This window comes from Salmo salar, chromosome ssa17 (genome assembly GCF_905237065.1).
Source record: "Salmo salar chromosome ssa17, Ssal_v3.1, whole genome shotgun sequence".
Taxonomy (NCBI): domain Eukaryota; kingdom Metazoa; phylum Chordata; class Actinopteri; order Salmoniformes; family Salmonidae; genus Salmo; species Salmo salar.
This window is the reverse complement of record NC_059458.1, coordinates 22,432,275-22,458,789: the sequence shown is the minus strand read 5'-3', so window position 1 is coordinate 22,458,789 and position 26,515 is coordinate 22,432,275. Positions and strand designations below refer to the sequence as shown.

The 26,515-nt window shown below is 46.0% G+C and overlaps 1 protein-coding gene across 14 annotated transcripts in view; it reads right to left on the bottom strand.

Annotated features, from left to right (window-relative positions):
• LOC106575511 (guanine nucleotide exchange factor DBS) overlaps window positions 1-26,515 on the bottom strand; it is a 66,408-nt gene that overhangs the window by 26,460 nt on the left and 13,433 nt on the right. For 11 of the 14 annotated variants that reach the window (XR_006760018.1, XM_045699025.1, XM_045699018.1 and 8 more), the window contains 3 exons: window positions 8,418-8,501; window positions 6,172-6,286; window positions 1,019-1,109 (listed from right to left, as the gene is read on the bottom strand). Coding sequence is in view for 11 of the 14 variants with exons in the window: in XM_045699018.1 (XP_045554974.1) it covers window positions 1,019-1,109; window positions 6,172-6,286; window positions 8,418-8,501 (290 nt within the window). In the remaining 3 variants the exon portion in view is untranslated. Of the gene's footprint in view, window positions 1-1,018; window positions 1,110-1,651; window positions 1,890-6,171; window positions 6,287-8,417; window positions 8,502-19,483; window positions 19,752-26,515 lie in introns of those variants that run through there. The other 3 variants (XM_045699029.1, XM_045699030.1, XM_045699022.1) reach the window with 2 other exon arrangements.

Sequence of the window (26,515 nt, the reverse complement as noted above, 5' to 3'; positions counted from 1 at the left end):
TGATGTTGTATAATCTGAAAGGAGGTGATGCTACAGAACCCTCCTGCAGGTTGAAGTGAGTGTGATGTTGTATAATCTGAAAGGAGGTGATTCTACAGGACTCTCCTGCAGGTTGAAGTGAGTGTGATGTTGTATAATCTGAAAGGAGGTGATGCTACAGTCCCCTCCTGCAGGTTGAAGTGAGTGTGATGTTGTATAATCTGAAAGGAGGTGATGCTACAGAACCCTCCTGCAGGTTGAAGTGAGTGTGATGTTGTATAATCTGAAAGGAGGTGATTCTACAGGACTCTCCTGCAGGTTGAAGTGAGTGTGATGTTGTATAATCTGAAAGGAGGTGATGCTACAGGACCCTCCTGCAGGTTGAAGTGAGTGTGATGTTGTATAATCTGAAAGGAGGTGATGCTACAGGACCCTCCTGCAGGTTGAAGTGAGTGTGATGTTGTATAATCTGAAAGGAGGTGATGCTACAGGACTCTCCTGCAGGTTGAAGTGAGTGTGATGTTGTATAATCTGAAAGGAGGTGATGCTACAGGACCCTCCTGCAGGTTGAAGTGAGTGTGATGTTGTATAATCTGAAAGGAGGTGATGCTACAGGACTCTCCTGCAGGTTGAAGTGAGTGTGATGTTGTATAATCTGAAAGGAGGTGATGCTACAGGACCCTCCTGCAGGTTGAAGTGAGTGTGATGTTGTATAATCTGAAAGGAGGTGATTCTACAGAACCCTCCTGCAGAACTAGGCTATTAGTTACAGTTTAGTTACAGTTTCACCAGACAACAAGGCACCTCACGGAGAAGTCTGCACTCTGCCACTACTCTGATATACAAAGGTTTCCTGTCGCTCAGCACATCTCTAACACCTGTTAAGGCGTATGCTCTAATAGATTACACAACACACACACCCTCAGCATAGTGTTAATGAGGCGTGCACACACACACACACACACACACACACACACACACACACACACACACACACACACACACACACACACACACACACACACGGTGGGTTACTCACTGCAATGCGTAGCAGGGTCCCCTTGACGGCGGTCCATCTGTCTTGGCGGCGGTCGATGACCAGGATGAAGCCCACTCCAGACGCTGTCACACTGTAGGATAGCGAGACACGGTCACCATAGCAACATGGATGTGTGTGTATGTTACCACGGTTACATGGATGTGTGTGTATGTGTGTATCGTCCTAATGACAGGACCCTTGACTGCTCCAAGATCACAGGCTACCCACAGGCTGTGGAATTAGAACGGCCAGCTCAATCCCTGTGTGTGAGTGTGTGTGTGTGTGTGTGTGTGGATTGTGTACAAAAATACCAGGAGAGTGTTGCTGGCAGCACACGTTTACATCTCAGTCAATTAGCAGACACTCTTAACAAGAGAGACAACCACACACACACACACACACACACACACACACACACACACACACACACACACACACACACACACACACACACACACAGAAATGTGAAAGAGTCAATGCTGCTGAGGTGGTCCATGTACATCAACACAGCCAGGAGAAAATCCATCATCCATCCATCACCCTGCTGTACATCAACACAGCCAGGAGAAAATCCATCATCCATCCATCACCCTGCTGTGCGCGCGCACACACACACGGTAGAAAACACACTACCAAAACGTTGCCTCTTCCTCAGGTTAATCCCTTTGATGTCACACGACAGGATATGTCTGTTATTCCCAAAACCTCCTCAATAGAATGTCATCTCCTTCTCCCATTCCTTTACTCTGTTATTCCGGTATTCCGGTTTTCCCTCTCTGCAGATCCCGTTTGTTAAGCACCAGCGTTCTGTTTACAGCTCTGATAGAACGGGAGCCAACCGCCAAGCCCCCTGAGAACAACTCTCCTCTGCCTACCTGCTTCTCTACACCAGCCAATCAACTCAGCCCTGCATCTCCTGCTGCTCCCCCATAGCCTATCACAGAGCAGCATACGGTGATGGACAGCGGTGGCGGGAGTGTGTTTGAATGGCTCATGAGCAGAGGGGGGCGGGACTCCTGATGGAGAATGAGATGGGATCCACCCCCCTTTAGCTGGTAGGTGAGGGATCCACAAAATGTCATTCATTCAATTGCCGCCATGACAGTGGTGCACACACACACACACACACACACACACACACACCTTTCTTCTCGCTTTAGCTATAGAGCTTCCCTCCCCTCCCCCTGGTCTCATTGGCTCTATCCCTCCCTCTCTGCTCAGCAGCATGTGTGTTGGCAGTGAGGAGAGCACAGAGGTAAAGGAGGAAGCCAGTGAGATAGAAAGAGAGAGATTTATAGAAATAAAAGGTAGAGAGATGAACAAAGAGAGCGAGAGAGGACAGAGAAAAAGGAGAGGAGAAAGTGAGAGAAAGAGGAGAGAGCATGCATCTTGAGAGATAAAACAGACGGTGATATGATTTTATCCAGTGGTACTAATCAGGACCGTCCATAGGGCTGAACTGGCAGCATGATGGATGTTTCTCTATAGGACACAGTGTTAAATACAACACTCTGATTCAGAGATAAACTCATAGTAATTAAACACCCAGGACACCCAGTCTATACCCCCACAATACCCCTCTTTCTCTTTAATATCTCCTCTTCCAGCTCCCTCTTTCTACCCCCTTACTGTCACTCACGCTTTTGGTCTGACGAGCGCGCTAGAGAAAGAGAGAGAAAGAAAGAGTGAGTAAGCAAGAGAGAAAGGGAGAGGCACAGAGAAAGAGAAGGAAAGCGAGGGAATAAATGAAAGCAAGCTAGAGAGCACAACAGAGAAAGAAAGCACCCTCTCTCTCTCTCAATTCAATTCAAGGGGCTTTATTGGCATGGGAAACATGTGTTAACATTGCCAAAGCAAGTGAGGTAGATAATATACAAAATTGAAATACAAAATAAAAATGAACAGTAAACATTACACTCACAAAAGTTCCAAAAGAATAAAGACATTACAAATGTCATATTATGTCTATATACAGTGTTGTAACGATGGGCAAATAGTTCAAGTACAAAAGAGAAAATAAATAAACATAAATATGGGTTATATTTACAATGGTGTTTGTTCTTCACTGGTTGACCTTTTCTTGTGGCAACAGGTCACAAATCTTGCTGCTGTGATGGCACACTGTGGTATTTTTTTTCGGGTTTGTTTTCAAATTCTTTGTGGGTCTGTGTAATCTGAGGGAAATATGTGTCTCTAATATGGTCGTACATTTGGCAGGAGGTTAGGAAGTGCAGCTCAGCTTCCACCTCATTTTATGGGCAGTGTGCACATAGCCTGTCTTCTCTTGAGAGCCAGGTCTGCCTACAGCGACCTTTCTCAATAGCAAGGCTATGCTCACTGAGTCTGTACTGTACATAGTCATGGCTTTCCTTACATTTGTGTCAGTCACAGTGGTCAGGTATTCTGCCACTGTGTACTCTCTGTTTAGGGCCAAATAGTATTCTAGTTTGCTCAGATTTTTTGTTAATTCTTTCCAATGTGTCAAGTAATTATCTTTTTGTTTTCTCATGATTTGGTTGGGTCTAATTGTGTTGCTGACCTGGGGCTCTGTGGGGTCTGTTTGTGTTTGTGAACAGAGCCCCAGGACCAGTTTGCTTAGGGGACTCTTCTCCAGGTTCCTCTCTCTATTAGGTGATGGCTTCGTTATGGAAGGTTTGGAAATCGCTTCCTTTTAGGTGGTTGTTGAATTTAACCGCTCTTTTCTGGATTTTGATAATTAGTGGGTATCGGCCTAATTCTGCTCTGCATGCTTATTTGGTGTTCTGATTATTTGGTACACTGAGGATATTTTTGCAGAATTCCTCATGCAGAGTCTCAATTTGGTGTTTGTCCCATTTTGTGAATTCTTGGTTGGTGAGCGGACTCCAGACCTCACAAGCATAACGGGCAATGGGTTCTATAACTGATTCAAGTATTTTTAGCCAGATCCTAATTGGTATGTCGAATTTTATGTTCCTTTTGATGGCATAGAATGGCCTTCTTGCCTTGTCTCTCAGATCGTTCACAGCTTTGTGGAAGTTACCTGTGGCGCTGATGTTTAGGCCAAGGTATGTATAGTTTTTTGTGTGCTCTAGGGCAACGGTGTCTAGATGGAATTTGTATTTGTGGTCCTGGTGACTGGACCTTTTTTGGAACACCATTATTTTGGTCTTAATGAGATTTATTGTCAGGATCCAGGTCCGACAGAATCTGTGCAGAAGATCTAGGTGCTGCTGTAGGCCCTCCTTGGTTGGGGACAGAAGCACCAAATCATCAGCAAACAGTAGACATTTGACTTCAAATTCTCGTAGGGTGAGGCTGGGTGCTGCAGATTGTTCTAGTGCCCTCGCCAATTCATTGATATATATGTTGAAGAGGGTGGGGATTAAGCTGCATCCCTGTCTCACCCCACGGCCCTGTGGGAAGAAATGTGTGAGTTTTTTGCCTATTTTAACCGCACACTTGTTTGTGTACATGGATTTTATAATGTTGTATGTTTTCCCCCAACACCACTTTCCATCAATTTGTATAGCAGACCCTCATGCCAAATTGAGTCGAAGGCTTTTTTGCATGAGAAGACGTTGCCTTTGTTTTGGTTTGTTTGTTAGTCAATTAGGGTGTGCAGGGTGAATACGTGGTCTGACGTACGGTAATTTGGTAAAAAGCCAATTTGACATTTGCTCAGTACATTGTTTTCACTGAGGAAATGTACGAGTCTGCTGTTAATGATAATGCAGAGGATTTTCCCAAGGTTGCTGTTGACGCATATCCCACGGTAGTTATTAGGGTCAAATTTGTCTTCACTTTTGTGGATTGGGGTGATCAGTTCTTGGTTCCAAATATTGGGGAAGATGCCAGAGCTGAGGATGATGTTAAAGAGTTTTAGTGTAGCCAATTGGAATTTGTTGTCTGTATATTTGATCATTTCATTGAGGATACCATCAACACCACAGGCTTTTTTGGGTTGGAGGGTTTGTATTTTGTCCTGTAGTTCATTCAAGGTAATTGGGGAATCCCTCTCTCTCTCTCTCACATCAGAGGTACATGGCGCTGGAGGGAGGCAGTATCCACAGGAGAGTTGTCTGCTTTCTGAACACCCCCTGGTCTTAGTAACAAGTGAGCTCATGATCACACATATCATCACCCAGTCACACACCACACCACAACTGAATATATACATCTCAGGTAGAACCTCATTCATGCATTTGATACAGATGGGTTCCCTTCGGATGTAATGAATGGATAGTATATGATACTATATTACTTAGAAATATATGTTTTCTTTCTTGTTTGTCAATTCAAATTTGTCTGAAATTACATCTTTACAGAACTCCTTTCTATGACAAACTGCTTCCTTATAGTAGCTGAGCCCTGGAGTGTTTAAACTAACAGACCCCATTAGATACACAGGAAGTCTCTTTCATTAACACCTCCACACCAGTCATGTTCCGTCTCTCCAAGCCCCCCCCCGGCCAACTCCCACAGGGGTCAGGGGTTAAAGGTTTCACCATTAGCTAATGGGGAGGGGAGGATATGGTCCATTTTATCACCTTTTTTTTTGTTATTCAACATTTGTTAATATCAGGAATTCCTATTGAGATAGAGAATATCGTGGGATATCTGGCCAAGAAGGTAGTTCCTGTATAGAAACAGGACATACACCAAATGTACCGGGACATACACCTCATGTACCAGGACATACACCATATGTACCAGGACATATACCACATGTACCAGGACATACACCACATGTACCAGGACATACACCTCATGTACCAGGACATACACCTCATGTACCAGGACATACACCTCATGTACCAGGACATACACCTCATTTACCAGGACATACACCACATGTACCAGGACATACACCTCATGTACCAGGACATAAACCACATGTACCAGGACATAAACCACATGTACCAGTTGCAGCAACGTTGAGGTGTAATATAGATGCCAACTATAATGGTTAAGATACAGTCCTGCATAAGACAAGTTGACTTTGTTGTAGGGAGATTCATTGTTGTGTTCAAACAAAGGAACTGAGAATAGTTGTACACTGACATCTGCTGGTAGGCTATGTTACCACACCACTTCCTCAACTATACAAAGTAATGACAAGTTCAAGCATCAGAGTGTGCATGTGTGTGCGTGTGCGTGTGCGTGTGTGTCACCTGGGCACACTCGTCAGGTAGGTCAGCACGTTGTGGAACTCTTCCTCCTGGAGCTCGCCAAATGCAGGGAATTCTGGGAACACGATGATGGGACTGCCGTTCTCAGCTCGGCCCCCTGGGAAAGAAATGGGGACGTTTGATTGATTAATTGATTCAATTTGTTCAACAAGGCCATCATTTTGCCCTCAATTAGACAGCACATACAACCCCCCATATCCCCCTTTCAGACCCCCACAGAATAGACATAGTGACAAGATGGATAGCTTTGGAATACTTTTATTTAATGCGTTTTTAAACGTTCATGTACTTCATATTCATAATGTCCATTATTCTTCTGATAGATATAGCTAATCCACCCCAGTGGAATGAACACACAGAGCAGTGGTTCAAGCCTTTCCCCGGGGACCCCCAGCTCTTCCACAGCTAGCACACCGGATTCAACTTGTCAACTGATCATCAAGCCCTTTGTGACACGTCTGGGGGTCCCCGAGGAGAGGTTTAGGGAACCACTGACCCAGAGGAATCATGTGACGGTCTGAGTGGGGGAGGGGAAGATTAAAGTCTGAGATATAGGATCCATCTTCTCTCACAAAGCCTGGTGTTACTGCGGCTCTGCAGGCTGCAAAAATAGGCTTTTCTATTTGTATTCTTCCTTTTTAACTCTGCGTTGTTGGGAAAGGACTCGCGAGTAAGCGTTTCACGGTAAAGTCTACACCCGTTGTATTCGGCGCCTGTGACAAATCAAATTTGATTTGATTTAGTGCTAGAGGAGGGTACAGGGAATGAGAGATGAACAGGTGTGAGTAGAGACAAAGAGACAGACGGTCTGTGTGAATCTCTGCACCAGCTGTGCCACTAGAGCAGAACCGTAGCACTGTGCCCTGATCCATCTGGTACCATGTGTGTATGTGTGTCAGGCAGACACCTGCCTGAGTAGGCGACTAGAGGAGGACCAGAGGTTAATGAATACAACACAAAACAAGGCCTGGAGAAACATACAACCTCCAGGGGAGAGGACATACAGAGAGAACAGGGAAGAAACAGTAACACAGCAGGAGTCTTTAATGACACAGCTAAAACAGTATTGCTGCGTCACACTCTCACCCGCTGGGCTCGGAGTCATTCTAGTGGCGTACCTAGGCTGTAGAGTAGAAGTCTGAACTAGAAATAGACCAAGGGTCATCTTCATCGGACTTAGCTGTGTGCTCATATGACTCCTCATCAGAGGGTGGTCAGCTGTCATGAACACACACACACACACATCACCCCTGGCAACCACAGAGTTATTAAAACACACTGACAGAGAGATGTGAAGACAAATAGACAAACAGACTGTACACAACCAAAGAACAGGTTCCAGGCAAGGCATGTAACAGCAGCCATAAAACATAGGCAGTTAGGAACACACACACACACACACACACACACACACACACACACACACACACACACACACACACACACACACACACACACACACACACACACATACTCTCTCAACGGGTGGAGTGTTAAATTCAGTCACACACTCAGCAGCCAATCACAGCAGCGCATAGTGCCACACACACTTGGCTCTTCCAACCGTTGCCGGGCCAGGTTGCCAAGTGGATCGCCATGTCGATGAATTATTCACGGGCCGTCTCCGTGTCGTTATTATCCGTGGTAACCCGACGTGGGGCCCTATCTGGGTTGGCATCGCCGTAGTAACGGAACAAACTGAGTTGGCCCAACTCTTTGGAAATATGGTTCTGGTGTAGAAATGTTTCCCTCAGTTTCCGCCCAAAGGTCGGGTCGTTGCAAGTCTTAGTTTAGTTAAGTCATGCGACAGAAATCAGTTTGAAAAACACTGCTGTACTCTATCTGGCAGCCAGAGTGCTATTCCTGTACTTTATAAATAGGAAAAAGCTGACGGATTATGTTTTGATGTTTAGGCCAGCTACTTCACTCAGCTACTTCACTCATATAGTGTGATATGATTGTTGCTCCATCAGTGGCCAAACTGAGTGTCATATAGACTCATTTTGTGATAAAACCTACAGTACTAATAACTCTGAGATGAGTGGGAGGCTGGCGAGCAGAGCCCCACCCAGCTTTGGGGATGGTTCTTCTGCCATATTGCTTTTTCCATCTGTGAAGGGAGATCTTCAAGGGCCTTGGCATCGCGTCTTGGGATTGGCTCACTCGGATGTTTGGGACTGAACCACTATGAGAGGTAACTATGAAGGAGGGAAAAGAAAAAGACTGACCTGAGAGGAAAGCAAACCGTTTCCTGAGGTCAGGATCGATGTCTACAGCAAACAGACGATCACTCTCCTGCTGCATGATGTCATCTGGAAGATAAAAGATTAAAAAAAACACATCAACTACAGTTACAGTAACATACAGTATTTACAATAATAGATGACAGTTACAGTAACAGTATTTACAACAATAGATGACAGTTACAGTAACAGTATTTACAATAACAGATGACAGTTACAGTAACATACAGTATTTACAATAATAGATGACAGTTACAGTAGCATACAGTATTTACAACAATAGATGACAGTTACAGTAACATACAGTATTTACAACAATAGATGACAGTTACAGTAACAGTATTTACAACAATAGATGACAGTTACAGTAACAGTATTTACAATAACAGATGACAGTTACAGTAACATACAGTATTTACAATAATAGAGCATAGTATTAGACACACAGACACCTGGAATGACATGACAGAGAGGGGAGCAGATGACCCACTGACCCACTTCAAGGAGAAGTCCCCCCAAATCCCCCCTTTTCTCCAACTTTCAGTCCCAGTCTCAGTGTGGAAGAGAGAAGGGGAGGTGAGGCTGAGGGGAGGAGGAGAGAGGGGAGAGGCAGAGGAGAGAGGGAGAGGCTGAGGGGAGGAGGAGAGAGGGAGAGGCTGAGGGGAGGAGGAGAGAGGCTGAGGAGAGAGGGAGAGGCTGAGGGGAGGAGGAGAGAGGCTGAGGAGAGAGGGAGAGGCTGAGGGGAGGAGGAGAGAGGCTGAGGAGAGAGGGAGAGGCTGAGGGGAGGAGAGAGGCTGAGGAGAGAGGGAGAGGCTGAGGAGAGGAGGAGAGAGGCTGAGGAGAGAGGGAGAGGCTGAGGGGAGGAGGAGAGAGGCTGAGGGGAGAGGGAGAGGCTGAGGGGAGGAGGAGAGAGCCTGAGGAGAGAGGGAGAGGCTGAGGGGAGGAGGAGAGAGGGAGAGGCTGAGGGGAGAGGGAGAGGCTGAGGGGATAGGCCAGTATTATTTCCTCCCCTCTCCATGCACAGTGGATTATAATAATCTGTTTTGGACTTCTCCTTGAGAAGTGGGTCAGTGGGTCCTCTGCTCCCCTGTCTGTGTGTCTAATACTATGCTCTATTATTGTAAATACTGTATGTTACTGTAACTGTCATCTATTGTAAATACTGTATGTTACTGTAACTGTCATCTATTATTGTAAATACTGTATGTTACTGTAACTGTCATCTATTGTAAATACTGTATGTTACTGTAACTGTCATCTATTATTGTAAATACTGTATGTTACTGTAACTGTCATCTATTATTGTAAATACTGTATGTTACTGTAACTGTCATCTATTATTGTAAAAACTGTGCCTGTCTGTGTGAGTGAGTGAGTGAGAGAAAGAGAGAGGGCGAAAGGCTAGTGATAAGAGGGGGGTTGTTGGGGGGGGTATGGTAGTGGTCCTGGGAATTGGCAATGCTGTGTGTGTGTGTGTGTGTGTGTGTGTGTGTGTGTGTGTGTGTGTGTGTGTGTCATGCTGTGTGTTGGCTGGCAGTAGGGGAGTGTACTGGTGAGAGGTGAGGGTGGTTACAGGGGGTAGTGTATGGTGCTGAGGGATGGGATCAGAGTACTAAACAAACATATTATTCAATGTGTTTCTCCAGTTTTAGTATGAGATGTAACAGTCACTGAAGACATTGGCCAACATCTTCTGACATCACTGGTATTGGGGCGGCAGGTAGCCTAGTGGTTAGAGCGTTGGACTAGTAACCGGAAGGTTACAAGATCAAATCCTCGAGCTGTTCTGCCCCTGAACAAGGCAGTTGCTCCTAGGCCGTCATTGAAAATAAGAATTTGTTCTTAACTGACTTACCTAGTTAAATAAAGGTAAAATAACATTTTCAGGGTCTTTATGCCAGCTAGTGTCACGCCCTGACCAGAGAGAGCCGTTTTTCTCTGTTTGGTTAGGTCAGGGTGTGACATGGGGTGGGCATTCTATGTGTTGTATGTCTATGTTGTCTTTTTCTTTGATTGGCCGAGTATGGTTTCCAATCAGAGGCAGCTGTCATTCGTTGTCTCTGATTGGGAATCATACTTAGGCAGCCCTTTTTCCCCAGAGTCAGTTGTGGGATCTTGTCTTTGTGTTGCATGTGTTTGCACGCCTAGCTTTTAGTTGGTTGTATTGTTTTTGCTGGTTCACATTTAAAATAAAGTATGATGAACCCAACTCACGCTGCGCCTTGGTCTGCCTTTAACGACGAACGTCACAGCTAAGGGATTAAACATGCACACTTTCCCACTACCCTCCTCCTCCCTCCCTCCATCTTTTAGTGTGTCTAGGCCCTGCCTGGGAAACGAATCCCACTGATTGTCCCAGTAAAAGCCGCCAGTGTTTCTCACAGCAGGGCAGAGTGCACCACAAAACCACACATCCACCCACATAGGCTGAAAGAGCATCAAAGGATCACCAAGGTATATTGAGACATTGATGGTTGCATCCACACCAACTCTCACACAAAAGGAAGAGATAGATCATTGTTTCAACAACAGTAGCATCTCCAGGATAAAGAGCTTATAAAACACCCATCAGGCGTTGAAACACTCCGCTGCGTAGTAACTAACTCTCTTGGCAGCGAAGCGCTGTGTGTTTACTCTGTCAGTGGGTCATTAAGCCAGGCGTTTTCATCTGTCTAGATATAGCCAAGGTGCAGTGGCGACGGGGTGACGGGGTGGTTGCAGTTTTGAGCCCCACCTGTTTAGCTAAAAGAATTTAAAATGTAAACATTTAAAATGTTTTTGTTGTTGCCGGTTTTGCATGTTATTTTGGTATTTATACCTTTCGCATATCAGTTCGCAAACAATGTTAAAAATAAATAATTGAGTTAATAAAGTCGCATACAAACATGGTCTCTTTTTTTTGCTTTCTTGAGTAAGACAGCTCCAAAATGCAGGTGTTTCAGCCTAGCTCAGTGCTTTCTGTGGTGGTGGGGCAGCCAGCGTAGGGGTTGGTAATGTTCTCTAGTTGCGCCGTGATTGGCTCAGTGTTCTGTCACTCATGGGAACACTACGTCACCACAAAATCTACAGGTAGAGCTCAAAAATTCAAGCCCCTGGGGTGCTGCCATAGTTACATTAGAAGTGCCTATCCAAGAAGGCTCAAGGTCAATAGCCACAGATAAAATGATGTCAAATCCCCTTATATCTACCGTAGTTTTGATTGGACTGATCATATCAACATCATACTTTCAAAATCTTAGCTAGCAGTCATCATCATGAATCAATCAAGTTTATTTATAAACACCCAAATGTATGAAATATATGCATTCACTACTGTAAGTCGCTCTGGATAAGAGCGTCTGCTAAATGACTAAAATGACTAAAATGTAAATAAAGCCCTTTTTACATCAGCCGATGTCACAAAGTGCTGTACAGAAACCCAGCCTAAAACCCCAAACAGCAAGCAATGCAGATGTAGAAGCACGGTGGCTAGGAAAAACTCCCTAGAAAGGCCGGAACCGAAGAAAATACCTAGAGAGGAACCAGGCTATGAGGGGTGGCCAGTCCTCTTCTGGCTGTGCCGGGTGGAGATTATAACAGAACATGGCCTAGATGTTCAAACGTTCATAGATGACCAGAATCAAGTCGACAATCTACTGGCAAATCCTTTTCAATCCTTGTCATATGAAGATAAATAATGAAGAGAAATTATAGATAAAATGTATCGGTGCTCATCGGCCATGAACATTACACAACAAGTTGGAAATCGAAAATTCAACAATGAGTGGTTTGGAAGGAATCAGTGGCTAACTGCAAGTGTTGCAAAGCAATCACTAGCCTGCTATTCAGACGAGTGGGCGTGTGGTCCAAATCTGGGTTTAAGGGTCTCTTTTCCAAGCTTAAAGGATAAACATTCAACACCATGGCTGAATACATTGTCCATGCTGTTAATCCAACATGACTTCTGCCGCATTCAAAACAACTGGAAACTCGGAACTGGGAACTCTGAACAAAACTAGCTCCGACTGGAAATACGGTCATACAACTCGGAATTCCAAGTCAGGAACTCGGGCCTCTTTCTTGAGCTCCGACCTGAAGATCACTGATGTCATGATTCAACATTGTGTTTTTCAGAGTTCACAGTTGTCTTGAAAGCACTATAAATCCAGAGAATGCCAGACTTTGATGACAAAGTTTGATGACAAAATTCACCCACGAAGGACCGCCGCGCCACCTTCCTGTTCAAGTGAGCACAGCACAACAAGGTGAGTCCAAACATGTCTTGTATGCTGCTGCATCAATGATGTAATATGCCAGGGAGATATGTATACTGTAGCTAAGAAAGTAATACTAAGTGTATGTTGTGTCGTAAGCTGTTTGTAGCCCATGTGCCTCACTCTAATAATTTGGTCCTTCTCCCTCGTAATTCAGCCTACTATTCTGACTTGGTGGTGCACATGTAGCCTATAGCCTGTTTTAGATGAATGTAATCATTGAATATTGTAAGAGCTTTCATTGTCTGCTTATATGCCTCCTTTATTTATCCTACGGTTCTGACTTGGTGTACAGGGAGAATACTGTAAGAACGGCCCATGTTCTAAATTCTGTCGCTGTACCTTTCAAAAGTGCTGAACAAATAGTTATATTGACTATGTCTGTCCTAGCTCGGTCATTAATGTCTTAATAGAAATTGCCTCTTATCCGCTCGTCGTCCCATTTGTACATCTCAATTGTCAATAGAAACCACATTTGTTTAAGCAAGTCAGCCATATCAGCTATGTTTTTTTAAAGGGCAGTAAATGAGGCTGAATGAACTGTTTTGCTGCCAGACAAGGCTCCGCTGATAGCCAGGTGTAGCAGTGGTAAGGATTCACTACTTGGTGCTGAAAATAATTCTCTGCTGTTGGGACAGCTCTACCGTATGTAGGCCCTAACAGTTTGTGGGCACCGCTTGTCACCGTTATAGTGCAATTAATGTATTGTTTAGCATTGTGTAGTGTGGCTTTGCTGGCATGCATATACTTTTTGTTGTTGAGTTTGCCCTACCAAGATTTACATGCTAAAATCGCCACTGCCAAGGTGAGCTTAAAAAAAATGCCTTATTACTCTTTATTCTTAACTCATTTTAATAAAAACAATTTGCAGTGATGCTCAATTGTTTCTAATTAATGCTTATGAACCTGTTTGGTTTTGATACCATGCTCTCCCAAATCAACCATCATCAGTATAAACCAGAAAACCCTGTGGTCACGTTTCAGGAGGGACTGACTTCAGGTCTCAGGGAAGGTGACCTCAACCTGTCAGGCTTAGCTAGCTCCAACCAGCTGGAGCCGGTAAGACTAGCATCCACACAGTGAGTGGGTCCATAGGGATCAAGGTTGAGAAACACTAATGCAGTCTATTCTAGAACCATAGACATGCATGTTGGCAGTCACTTTCAGTATTCAGTCTGATGTTGGTGTAATGGATCAGGACCAGGCAGTCCTGGGCGGTAGGTAACAGCTCAGTCTTACAGCCCTGGGCGGTAGGTAACAGCTCAGTCTTACAGCCCTGGGTGGTAGGTAACAGCTCAGTCTTACAGCCCTGGGTGGTAGGTAACAGCTCAGTCTTAAAGGAGTCTTACATGCTAACCAGACCGGACACATCGCGTGCGCGAGCGTCGCAAAATAAATTTAGAAATCCATGTTATTCAATTATTGCACCCACACTGCTCGCGCGCACCAACGAGCGTCTGTGATGCCAAGGGCTAAAATAGAACTCCTTTCTATTTCTGAGGCAGATCGCGCTGCAAGTCCTGCCACTCCCATCTCCTCATTGGTTTATAGAAGCAGGTACCCACGTGCCATCTCCTCATTGGTTTATAGAAGCAGGTACCCACGTGCCATCTCCTCATTGGTTTATAGAAGCAGGTATCCACGTGCCATCTCCTCATTGGTTTATACCCACGTGGGTGATTGAACGACGAAATGTTTTGCCGGTTGTCGTGGTAATTACTATGAAAGTTTAGATGCCAATCACCATATAAAGTCAAGAGAAGAAAAAGCCTGGAAGGAGGAGAGATGACTAGAAACGATTCGGTTTACCGTTTTATGTGTGGATTAACGGTCGGAGTAGAGGACCTTGTGCATTTCAGATAAAATAACAACTCAATGTTTATATCCCAGGACAAATTAGCTAGCAACAGCAAGCTAGCTAAATAGGACAAATTAGCTAGCAAGTGCAAGCTAACTAGCTAAATTGCCATGCATGTTTAATGCTTTTCGACCTGTCCCTAAATTAATGTCATTGGTTCAGAGTCTGTTTTGATATTTTAACCTTTGTGTCGTGATCGTGTTTGGTGTGGGGGGACAAAATACATTGATGCACGATGGCGCACGTGCACAGCCGGTTTGGGTTCTGTGTTACAGCCAGCTGCCACTACAGTCTTCTCTCAGACTCTTAAACTAACTCTGGGTGTATAGCATGGTTAAGATAACACTCTGGCCCAAACCCAGAAACACACACACACACACACACACACACACACGAGAGAGGTTGCAGAGCGAAGGGTGTGTGTGAGTATATATTTCTAATTCTCTAATAAATCTAACTTAAGTTTATACAAACATGTCTTCTAAAAATAGACCTTACAGTACTTCTCTCTCTGTGTTTTCCCCTCATTCTTCCTGGTATTAGAGGTAAGAAACGGCTCTTTCAAGAGCATCTCTAACCCATTCAGTTCCATTGAGAACTAAGGGCCCTACCCTCCTCACTGAGTGCATTGTATATGATGTGTAGAGACGTGTTCAGTCTCGTTACTGTGGTCTGTGAGAGCTCCAACTGAGACCCGGAGAAAAGCCACCAAAACAGGCCTGTGCCAGCCAGGGAACTCTTAAGCAGCACAAAACCACACAACACCCCCAACTTCCTCCCAACCAGGCCAACACAGGCCCCACGTTTTGAGGTTGATGGGGGCCAAGAATGCCAGTGCCCCCCCCCCCGCCACTCATTCACAATCAGGTCAGGGGCTTAATCAGTGAAGGTCAAGGTTTACAATGTTGAGGATAGAGCTGACCTGAAAACAAACAGAATAATTTCAACTCTATGCAACACATTTCTATCATGTAAGGTTTTATATCTTCTCATATTCCTTCCTGTATGGTATCTATTGTATAACCTCACAGATTACAGCTCAGATCTGGATGACAGCTCACAGAGAAAAGGGGGGGAAATGTGGAAGGGGAAAGGGAGAGAAAAGGGGAACAGGAGGAGGGAGAGAAAAGGGGAACAGGAGGAGGGAGAGAAAAGGGGAACAGGAGGAGGGAGAGAAAAGGGGAACAGGAGGAGGGAGAGAAAAGGGGAACAGGAGGAGGGAGATACTCCATTGAAAGGAGGCCAGGGCTCTATTACTAATGCCTACATTGTTAATGTGGAGACCTGGCTCTGGTTGAGCTGTGGGGACTGAGAAGACAACTACACAGCTCTTTCCAGTAAAGGAGATTCTACACAGGCCTCGCTCTCCACGTTCCTTCTATGCATTTTATCGAATGCCATCAAAGCTACAAAAAAAGAACCGAGCAACAGTTTTTGTTGAATAGTTTACGATGCATTTTCACTCCAGTCATGACATTCCTTTCACATGACCGTGTGACCCCACTGACACAAACGTTCACCACCAGTTTCACACATGCACCAACATGGTAGTTATCATGCCTCTGTGCAGTAGACAGCGTGCTACTCCCTCTCCTGTCCCATGAATCTCTCTTTGTTCGGTCATCATGTTCCCACAAGCAGCAGGCGGTAAAACACATGTTAGCAGCCTGGAAAGACCTCCTTGCCTTTACACGTCTGGTCTGAAGGACAAAGTCACGATCACAGGTGGTACAGTCCTTCATGTCGCCCCTTGAAAAATACAGTATAATCACCCAGTCTGAAATTAACCCCTAGACCTAAACCCCTCCCTTCCCCTCCCCTTTATTTAACCCCTACAGCTAACCCCTCAGTTCGCTGGTCCATGCAGTAACTTCATGTGTTGTTGTGGTATGTGGTGTATGGGCAGGGTGGGCAGGGTGGGCAGGGCTGTCTTGGTATGTGGACTGAAAGGCAACGGATTATATTGGGGATGTGGAAGTATGTGTGTGTGTGTGTGGCGTGGAGCACCATGCTGTGTGGAGTGCCATGTTGTGTGGAGTGCCATGCTGTGTGGAGTGCCATGCTGTGTGGAGTGCCATGCTGTGTGGAGTGCCATGCTGTGTGGAGTGCCATGCTGTGTGGAGTGCCATGCTGTGTGGAGGGCCATGCTGTGTGGAGGGCCATGATGTGTGGAGGGCCATGCTGTGTGGAGTGCCATGCTGTGTGGAGTGCCATGCTGTGTGGAGTGCCACGCTGTGTGGAGTGCCATGCTGTGTGGAGGGCCATGATGTGTGGAGGGCCATGCTGTGTGGAGTGCCATGCTGTGTGGAGTGCCATGCTGTGTGGAGTGCCATGCTGTGTGGAGGGCCATGATGTGTGGAGGGCCATGATGTGTGGAGGGCCATGCTGTGTGGAGTGCCATGCTGTGTGGAGTGCCATGCTGTGTGGAGTGCCACGCTGTGTGGAGTGCCACGCTGTGTGGAGTGCCACGCTGTGTGGAGTGCCATGCTGTGTGGAGTGCCATGCTGTGTGGAGGGCCATGTTGTGTGGAGTGCCATGCTGTGTGGAGTGCCATGCTGTGTGGAGTGCCATGCTGTGTGGAGCGCCACGCTGTGTGGGTATGAGCTGGTGGTGGTGGTGTGGCAAGAAGAAGGGCAGCTGTGTGTGTGAGTGAGAGGACAAGTAAGGGATGAACAGCCATTCCACAGCTGTGTGTGTGTGTGTGTGTGTGTGTGTGTGTGTGTGTGTGTGTGTGTGTGTGTGTGTGTGTGTGTGTGTATCATTGTGTATGTGGGGGGGAACCCAGTTCTATTATGGTATTACAGTCTGGGTTTACCAGGTCCCCATCTGCCATGGGGATAACAACACACACGACAATAACAACTGGGTCAAACGGCCACCGTTACCCTGTTGCCATGCATGCTCAGTGTGTGTGTGGGAACCCTCTGCCCAGCCCATAAATCTCTGGATAGGATTACATCTGTTATATTTCTACATGATGAGCTGCAATATGTGGCTACTGTTCAGTCTTTTACAAATCCTTTTTGTCATGGAGCGTCAGGTGCCAACATGGTGGCTAGTCTGCTGCACTGTAAGCTACACTATATACACACAGCAGTATGTGGACACCCCTTCAAATGAGTGGATTCGGCTATTTCAGCCACACCCATTGCTGACTGGTGTATAAAATTTGGAACGCAACCATGCAATTTTCATAGACAAACATTGGCAGTAATATGGCCTTACTGAAGAGCTCAGTGACTTTCAACCTTGGCACCGTCATAGGATGCCACCTTTCCAACAAGTCAGTTCTGCTAGAGCTGCCCCGGTCAACTGTAAGTGCTGTTATTGTGAAGTGGTAGGCCACACAAGTTCACAGAACGGGACGGCCGAGTGCTGAAGTGTGTAATAATCGTCTGTCCGCGGTTACAACACTCACTACAGAGTTCCAAACTGTCTCTGGAGGCAACGTCAGCACTGGAACGGTTCGTCTGGAGCTTCCTGAAATGGGTTTCCATGGCCGAGCAGCCACACACATGCCTAAGATCACCATGCGCAATGCCAAGCGTCAGCTGGAGTGGTATAAAGCTCGCCGCCTTTGGACTCTGGAGCAGTGGAAACGCGTTCTCTGAAGTGATGAATCACGCTTCACCAACTGGCAGTCCAACGGACAAATCTGGGTTTGGCGGATGCCAGGAGAACGCTACCTGACCCAATGCATAGTGCCAACTGTACAGTTTGGTGGAGGATGAATAACAGTCTGGGGCTGTTTTTATGGCTCGGGCTAGGCCGCTTAGCTCTAGTGAAGGGAAATCTTAACGCGACAGCCTACAATGACATTCTAGACGATTCTGTTGTTCCAACTTGGTGGCAAAAGTTTGGGGAAGGCCCTTTCCTGTTTCAGCATGACAATGCCCTCGTGCACAAAATGAGGTCCATACAGAAATGGTTTGTTGAGATCGGTGTGGAAGAACTTGACTGGCCTGCACAGAGCCCTGACCTCAACCCCATCGAATAAATTAGAACACCTACTGTCAACCAGGCCTAATCGCCCAACATCCCTGCCCGACCTTACTAATGCAAGTCCCCGCATCAATGTTCCAACATCTAGTGAAAAGCCTTCCCAGAAGAGTGGAGTGTGCGACTCATGACATGAGCCAGGCAGAATATACTGAGAAACAACACTTCCTTAAGCTCCCGCAAAGGATTTGAAATACTTTTGGAATCAATTCAAACCAAAGAAAAATGCAACAACAAAACAAACTGCTACAGTTTCCTCAAATGAATGGACAGTCAATGAAGTGAAAGTGTTGGCATGACAACGTGGCACAGATTCCTGCTGGTGCTGCCCATGTTATGACCAAGCCATCCAGATTGGCAGATTGGTAGAGAGCGAAGACTCTTCCGTAGTGAGGGTGGCTCTCCCGCGTGACGTGGCAGTGAGGGTGACACCTGAGGTGCCAACTGCGAAGGTTCGGTGTTGAGGGGTTCGGGTGAGTTTAAACCCACTTTATGCCAAAGCCTGTCCATCTGGCAGTGGAGAAACGGAGACAAGAGACTCTCACTGTGCAACGGCCTGGGTGTGCACAGGCATGCAAATTAAAACAGCCACTTTGTAAAATATATGGGGAGGGTGTTTTCATTCAAATTCTCTTGTTTAACATTTACTAGAATCTAGTCCTGATTGCTTGGCACAGGGCAACAAACAGTAATTGGGAGTTGAAGATTGTTAGTAACCAGATACCAATTAACTGCTGGTACACTATTTCCATTTATGCAAATAGAGTATTTTTGCAAGAGGGAGGGACAGATTTAGATGTTCCACACTGAATGACAACAAAGCTAAAACTAAGTGTAAAAAAAAAGTGCATTAAACTGAAGTAGAACTTCCTCATCTCTGACAATACCGTTCAGTCACAAACGCCGCCTCCCTGCCACACACACACACACACACACCTTACCTGTTATCAAGTTGAGTTGCAGCCACATCCTGGTGATGTCATGGCAGAGCAGGGACACTCGGTTGAGGGCCATCCTGTCCCCCCCTCCGGGAGAACACACACACACACACACACACACTCCCAAACACACACACTCTCAGAATAAGCGGTCGTGTGAGCAACAGCCGTCCATTCCTCCACAGCCTGAGTGCTGAGACTTCAGCCGTACACTGAACACTCCGTCGCTGGGCGGCACACACACACACTCACCACACTCCCATCCCTCCCCCTCTGTCTCCATATACACACACACACTCACCACACTCCCATCCCTCCCCCTCTGTCTCCATATACACACACACACACTCAGCCAGACTGTGTTGTTTCAGATTACACCTCCCACTGATCCCTCTCTCCCAGGTACTGAAAGAGCGTAAACAAACGACTCAGAGAGAGAGAAATAGACAGACACAGAGGGACGGAGAGAGAGAGAGAGAGAGAGAGAGAGAGAGAGAGAGAGAGAGAGAGAGCGAGAGACGGAGGGAGGGAGGGAGGGAGGGAGGGAGGGAGGGAGGGAGGGAGGGAGGGAGGGAGAAAGAGAGAGCAACCAGATGTAATTCCCTCAGATAAGCCTATACATGTGCACCTCACACATCTATAATCGGTGTGTAAGCTGGTCTGGGATCAGATCAAGGGGAGATAAAGACGAGTGACAGACAGAATGTGGTTGGTACCAAAGCCATCGTCCCTCACACAGCCCTCTGGAGTACCCCTCTCTTTCTGATACCCCTCAGCCAATCAGGAGCCAGGGCCTGAGTGATGATGTCACAGAGCAGCTGCCTGTATGGGACCGCCTCCAGCTCAATACCACCTATGACATTTACTGGCCTTTTAAGCAGCCAGAGATATGGAGAGGGATGTTGCCCCCACTGATCTAGGGTCAGTTTTGTGTTAAGCTGATCCTAGATCTGTCACACACACACACACACACACACACACACACACACACACACACACACACACACACACACACACACACACACACACACACACACACACGTTTGTTTTACTATCCTTGTGGGGACCAAACAATTCCCTAACCCCTAACTTAACCTTAATCCCAAACCCTAAAACCCTTAGGAATCCAAAGGGGTCAAAAGCCATCCACGGACCCCCCACACCAATCCCACCTCAACAACGAGTATTTAGTATCAGTTCTGTGTCTGATAAGTAGTATGGAGTTCTGTTTCTTCATCCTATGTAATGTCTTCTCAGTGAACTTAGTGGGGGGTTTTCCTTGTTCAGAGAAATTAGTAATTGTATTTGTTAGGTTTATTTCCCATCCTACATCCTGATATTACCTGGTTCTGACCACTAGGCGGTGCTGTTCCTGCTATTTAAAGAATCCCCACATTCATTGTTAAAGGGATGGTTCACCCAAATTACATATTGGTTTTCTTACTGTATAAGCAGTCTATGGACCAGGTATGACAGCAACCCATGCTTTGCTTTTGTTTACATGGTCACTGTTTCAAATGCTAACTTTTTTGCATTTGTGTCACAAATCCAACGCAAGTCAATGGTACCGACACAGAGTACAAAACACTTTCCATGACATAGACTGACCAGGTGAAAGCTATGATCCCTTATTGACGCCACATGTTAAATCCACTTCAAATCAGTGTAGATGAAGGAGATGAGACAGGTTAAAGAAGGATTTTTAAACCTGGAGACAATCGAGACATGGGTTGTGTAGATGTGCCATTCAGAGGGTGGATGGGCCAGACAAAAGACTGAAGTGCCTTTGAACGGGGTATGGTAGTAGGTGCCAGGTGCACCGGTTTGAGTGGGTTAAGAACTGAAATGCTGCTGGGTTTTTCACGCTCAACTGTTTCCAGTGTGTATCAACAACGGTTCACCACCCAAAGGACATCCAGCCAACTTGACAACTGTGGGAAGCATTGAAGTCAACATGGCCCAGCATCCCTGTGGAACGCTTTTGACACCTTGTAGAGTCCATGCCCCAACGAATTGAGGCTGTTCTGAGGGCAAAAGGGGGGGGCAACTCAATATTAGGAAGGTGTTCCTAATGTTTTGTACACTTAGTGCATATTAGCATTCACACACACACACACACACACACACACACACACACACACACACACACACACACACACACACACACACACACACACACGCACACACACAGCAGGAGGAGGGCAAGGGACCCAGTGTGCCACACAGAGAGCAGGCAAACAGAAGAGAGCCATTACTGCTGGGACTGAATAAACCAATAGGTTTGTATTCAGAGGAAAAACACACCAATCTTTACAGTTACACACTTTCCCTCTCCCTCCCTCACACACCATCTGTCTGTTACCCTGGACACTACAGAGAGGAAAACATGTGTTGTAGTGAAAATGGGAGGACAGCAAAACCTTGCTGAAACAGAGGGCACATTGGAGGGAGGGAGAGAAGGGGGTGACGAGGGGGGTGTGAAGAGGAGGGGCGAGAGGGAAAAAGAAGGGAGGAGCTTGTAGATTTCCCTCCCAGTCTTCCCTTTTACCAGCTCTGTTCTAGACAGACACCAGGTGATCTGGACCCCTGACATTGACCTCTAGTCTCACGCAGCTGTTGTCTCCTGACCCCCCTTGTGAAGTGTGTGTGTCTGTGTGGTGTGTGTGTGTGTGTGGTGTGTGGTGTGTGTGTGTACTTAGCCATAGATCTACAGAGTTTTGATACTTTTACTGTCAATGAGGCAAACCGTTAGAAAATGTGAAATGCAGAATGTTTACGGTCAGTGTTAATTACCGGTGGTCCTATCTGCTGAGCCTCTCCTTGACATAAAAGTCCAGACTTGGTGCATGACTCATGGATCACAGCTAGTGAGATAGTGAAGCAGTGGGCTAATCTCCTCAGGAAGTTATACGAGACTCTAGCTGAGACGTGTTACACAGACAGAACTGTGTGGGAAATCCCCTTAACTCACTACACAGATCCCCCCACTCACGCTACAGCCATCCAGACATCCACCCAGACATCCATCCAGACATCCACCCAGACATCCACCCAGACATCCACCCACCCAGACATCCACCCAGACATCCATCCAGACATCCATCCACCCAGACATCCATCCACCCAGACATCCATCCACCCAGACATCCATCCACCCAGACATCCATCCACCCAGACATCCATCCAGACATCCATCCACCCAGACATCCATCCACCCAGACATCCATCCACCCAGACATCCATCCACCCAGACATCCATCCACCCAGACATCCACCCAGACATAGGAGACAACCATCTATCTGGCCATGGTGGAGAGGACAGAGTCATGTACTTCCTCTTTAGTTGTATTTATATTGTCATTGTGGTCCTTTATGAGATGGCCACCTAGTGATGAAGTCATGTATCGGACAGTGCTACATGTTTCCACATAGAATACAGAACAGACTAGGAGACCCCTCTACATACAGGATGTTGTACAGGATGTTGTTGGCATTAGGTTTTTCATTTAATGTAAAAACTGAATTGACTGAGAGATTAGAGATGAGGGACGATGGGGTTAGAACGATAAAATGAATTGGTTTTATGTGTCCTATAGACTCCCACAGTCCAATATATCTAGAGACAGAGTATTACCAGCAACCTAGCCTCTCTTGTCAGGCTGGTTCTGGCTCCCAGACTACAGCAGACTAATGACTGTGGTTTCATGGGATAATATAAAAGGATCATTTTACCTGTTACCGTCTGTCTCTCTGCCCCAGGGCCACTTCATCCCTCCCTTTCAATCTTTTCCCCGTCCCTTCCCCAATACTTATCTACCACCTGTTACACAACATTATAATAACATTATAATAAACATGCCAATAACATAGGTAAGGCTATCTGAGTTATTGCTAGGCATAAATACGTGTACAATATGCATCACTTCAATTACTTTTGAAAGACATCAATCCAGGCCCCACAGTAATGAGTTAAACACATCTGATGTCAGTCAACAGGGACAGACTCCGGAGTAAACAAGCTTGCATCCCAAATTGCTCCCTAGTCCCTATATTGGGGGTCAAATGTAGTGCACTATAAAGGGAATAGGGTGCCACTTGGGAAGCACCCCAAGTGTGTCTGATCCAAATCCTTTTACATTGTCTCTCTGCCGGCGTAGTGATGAAAATAGACTGCCGGGACAGTCCCAGGAACCATATGGAGATTCAGCCTGTCAGCTCTTCCTGTCACATGGTCCCACTGTAGGGGTGCGTCTCATCTCATATATCTATACTGACCTGATAACTGATATGAAATCCAGGGCAGAAGATGGGAAGTAGACAGGGCCAGTGTGTGATCTGTGTGACACTGAACGCTGACTCTAGGAAAGGAAGTGGTAGTTTATAAACGGACAGTTTCCTGTGGCTGCTGGATTGCTTTGGGACACATGGGGCGTCTTATTGACAGGGCATGGTGCACAACAGACCTGTCAGCATTTCATTTCCAAGAAACAGATTGTTAGGCAACTTAGTAGTGACCCATGCCTGGCCTGCTATGTTGTAAATACTAAACATTGACACCCCTGGACTAGATGCTTCTGTCAATGTTTACAATGTAGACCAATCTACTGGTACGATGCTCTCGGTTTGTGCAACACTTGTACCTGTGTGATGCAGTTTCCTTCTGAATCGTTTGCGTTCATTTGAATAATAGAGGATTGATTGTGTTGTTGTTGACTGATGGAACTAAATACAGACTGACAGCAGCTGGAGCCAGGTATTATCAACATGACTTGATGTTAGTGTTATGGGTGGGGTCCCCACGGTCTCTGAAACAACTGAAGTGTGTGTTTGTGTGTACATTATGTGTGAGACAGAAGCTGGTGCTGTGGGTGAGGGAAATCGACCTGTCTGAAGTAATCCAAGGGTCAAACATACTAGCTTTATTCTGGATGGAACTTGTTGACAACTGAGCTTAGTACTTAGGCCACAGGTGTCAAACTCATTCCATGGAGGACCAGGTTTCTGCAGGTTTTAGGTTTTTACCTTTCAACTAAGACCTAGACAACCAGGTGAGGGGAGTTCCTTACTACACAATCAATTAAGTACAAGGGAGGAGTGAAAACCTGCAGTCACTCGGCCTTCTGCGGAATGAGTCTGACACGTGATCTAGGCGGTTAATATCAACTTTTCATTAATAACGTGACTGATAACATGAGATTAGTGCTGACCGTTGGCAGGCCTGTTCAGTTGAAGGAAGTAATTGTTGTTGTTGATAAACATGTACTGGTCCTTTTAGTGGCCTGAGATGAAACAGTGGGTCTGGGGGGCATGGTGGAGACTGGACCCAGACTAACTGCTCTGACTGACTGTTTAAGCCGGGCTTTCCCCGTCTCTTTATTCAAACACCATTTGTTCCCTCCCCCCATAAACTTACCAGGAAAATAAACATTGAGGTGTGACTTGAGGCCTGTGGGATCTGTGTAGGTGTAAGAGAACAGCCACCTGATGCTGACATGATCTCTGGGGGATTTCTAGAGCGGGAACACTGGGACATGTAGGACTCATAAGACAATAGACCGTCCACTGAGTCAATAAAGGATTAGACTCGCCTCTAGTTTAGCTGTCAAACCATCAGACAGGAAAACACCTAACAACTAAATGTTGCTTTTGAGATCATTTATAGTACAAGAGAACAACAACCAATCTTTCATATTTCTCTGACTCTGTATGTGTATTTGTTTACCAAAGGGAGTGGCTCCCTGTCTCCGTCTCTGTTTCTCAACCTCTCTATATCCCTATATCCTTCTCTGTCACTATGTGCATCAGTTCAGAATGCCAGACGGTCATTAAGGCCAATTTCCTTGTTCCTGCCCACTCCCAGTCACGTCCGCCTCACCAGCAGCCTGGGTGGTGCTGCCAGGGCAGGCAGGCTTGTGTGTGTGTGTGTGTGTGTTCTTATCAAGCTATCTTACTCGGAACATGGGCGTCGTAACACATATTTGGGATAATGATGAAATAATCATACTTCAACATTTATCATGTATAAAACACTATCAATAGCCTGACACACCTGGGATTACCAGCTGTGGGGATTAGTATACGACTACATTGAAAGACAGACCACCTGGGAAAGGAGGGATGGAAGAACAGATGGCGGACAAGATGGAAGGGAAAAACAAGGGAGGGAACAACAAACAGAAAGAGAACAGGATAGAGGTAGAGAAGAGCACAGCCAAAACAATCAGACAAGCCTTCGTGGTGGACAATGATTCATCTGAACGTTTCACAGACAATTCAGTCAACCTAATGTAACACCTATTGCACACGCCCTGCTCAATCATAAAGAAACATCGATAGCATCCAATCAGGCACAGACCAAAAAAAAACACCATTATCCATGCCACTTCTTAGCAAGACAAACACTGAAATCTTACCCAAGTCTGACAGAGAAAGCATCATCACATTACTGTTGCTGAGTCAAAAACATATCCAGTCTTTCACAAGCACAATACCAAAGGACGCACACAACAGTCTACACTGGACTCGAGTATCATGAGTTGGATAAAGGATAGGACAGGAAGGGGTTAGCCTATGTGTCAGTGTCTGGGCCTGGGCCTGGGCTGTTCAGTATTTAGAGATGCTGACGCTGCAGAGCGCTACAGAGGGGTCACAGTGAGGTTCAGAGGTCAGGCAAGGGTCACTGCTGGGACGAGGAAACCGAAATCTACACTGACAGATAGAGAGGGTGTTCTATGGGATGAAAAGGAAACTGAAATATAAATGACTAGGAATCATGGTCATGGGATTGAGGTGTAACAGAACAAAAGTGGTGGAAAATGTATCGGGACAGTTTTCTGGACACAGATAAATACGGGTCCTGAAGATTCCATTGAGAATGAGTTCTAATCCAGGCCTAGCCTTAATCTGTCTGGGAAACCGGCCCATAGCGTGTTGTTAGGGCTGAATCCTACCTTTAGATCCACACTTGAAACTCTGACTTTTAAGTAAACCATGCATGGATGTCAGTCGAGGCTCCTCAGAGGAGAAAGGGGAAGA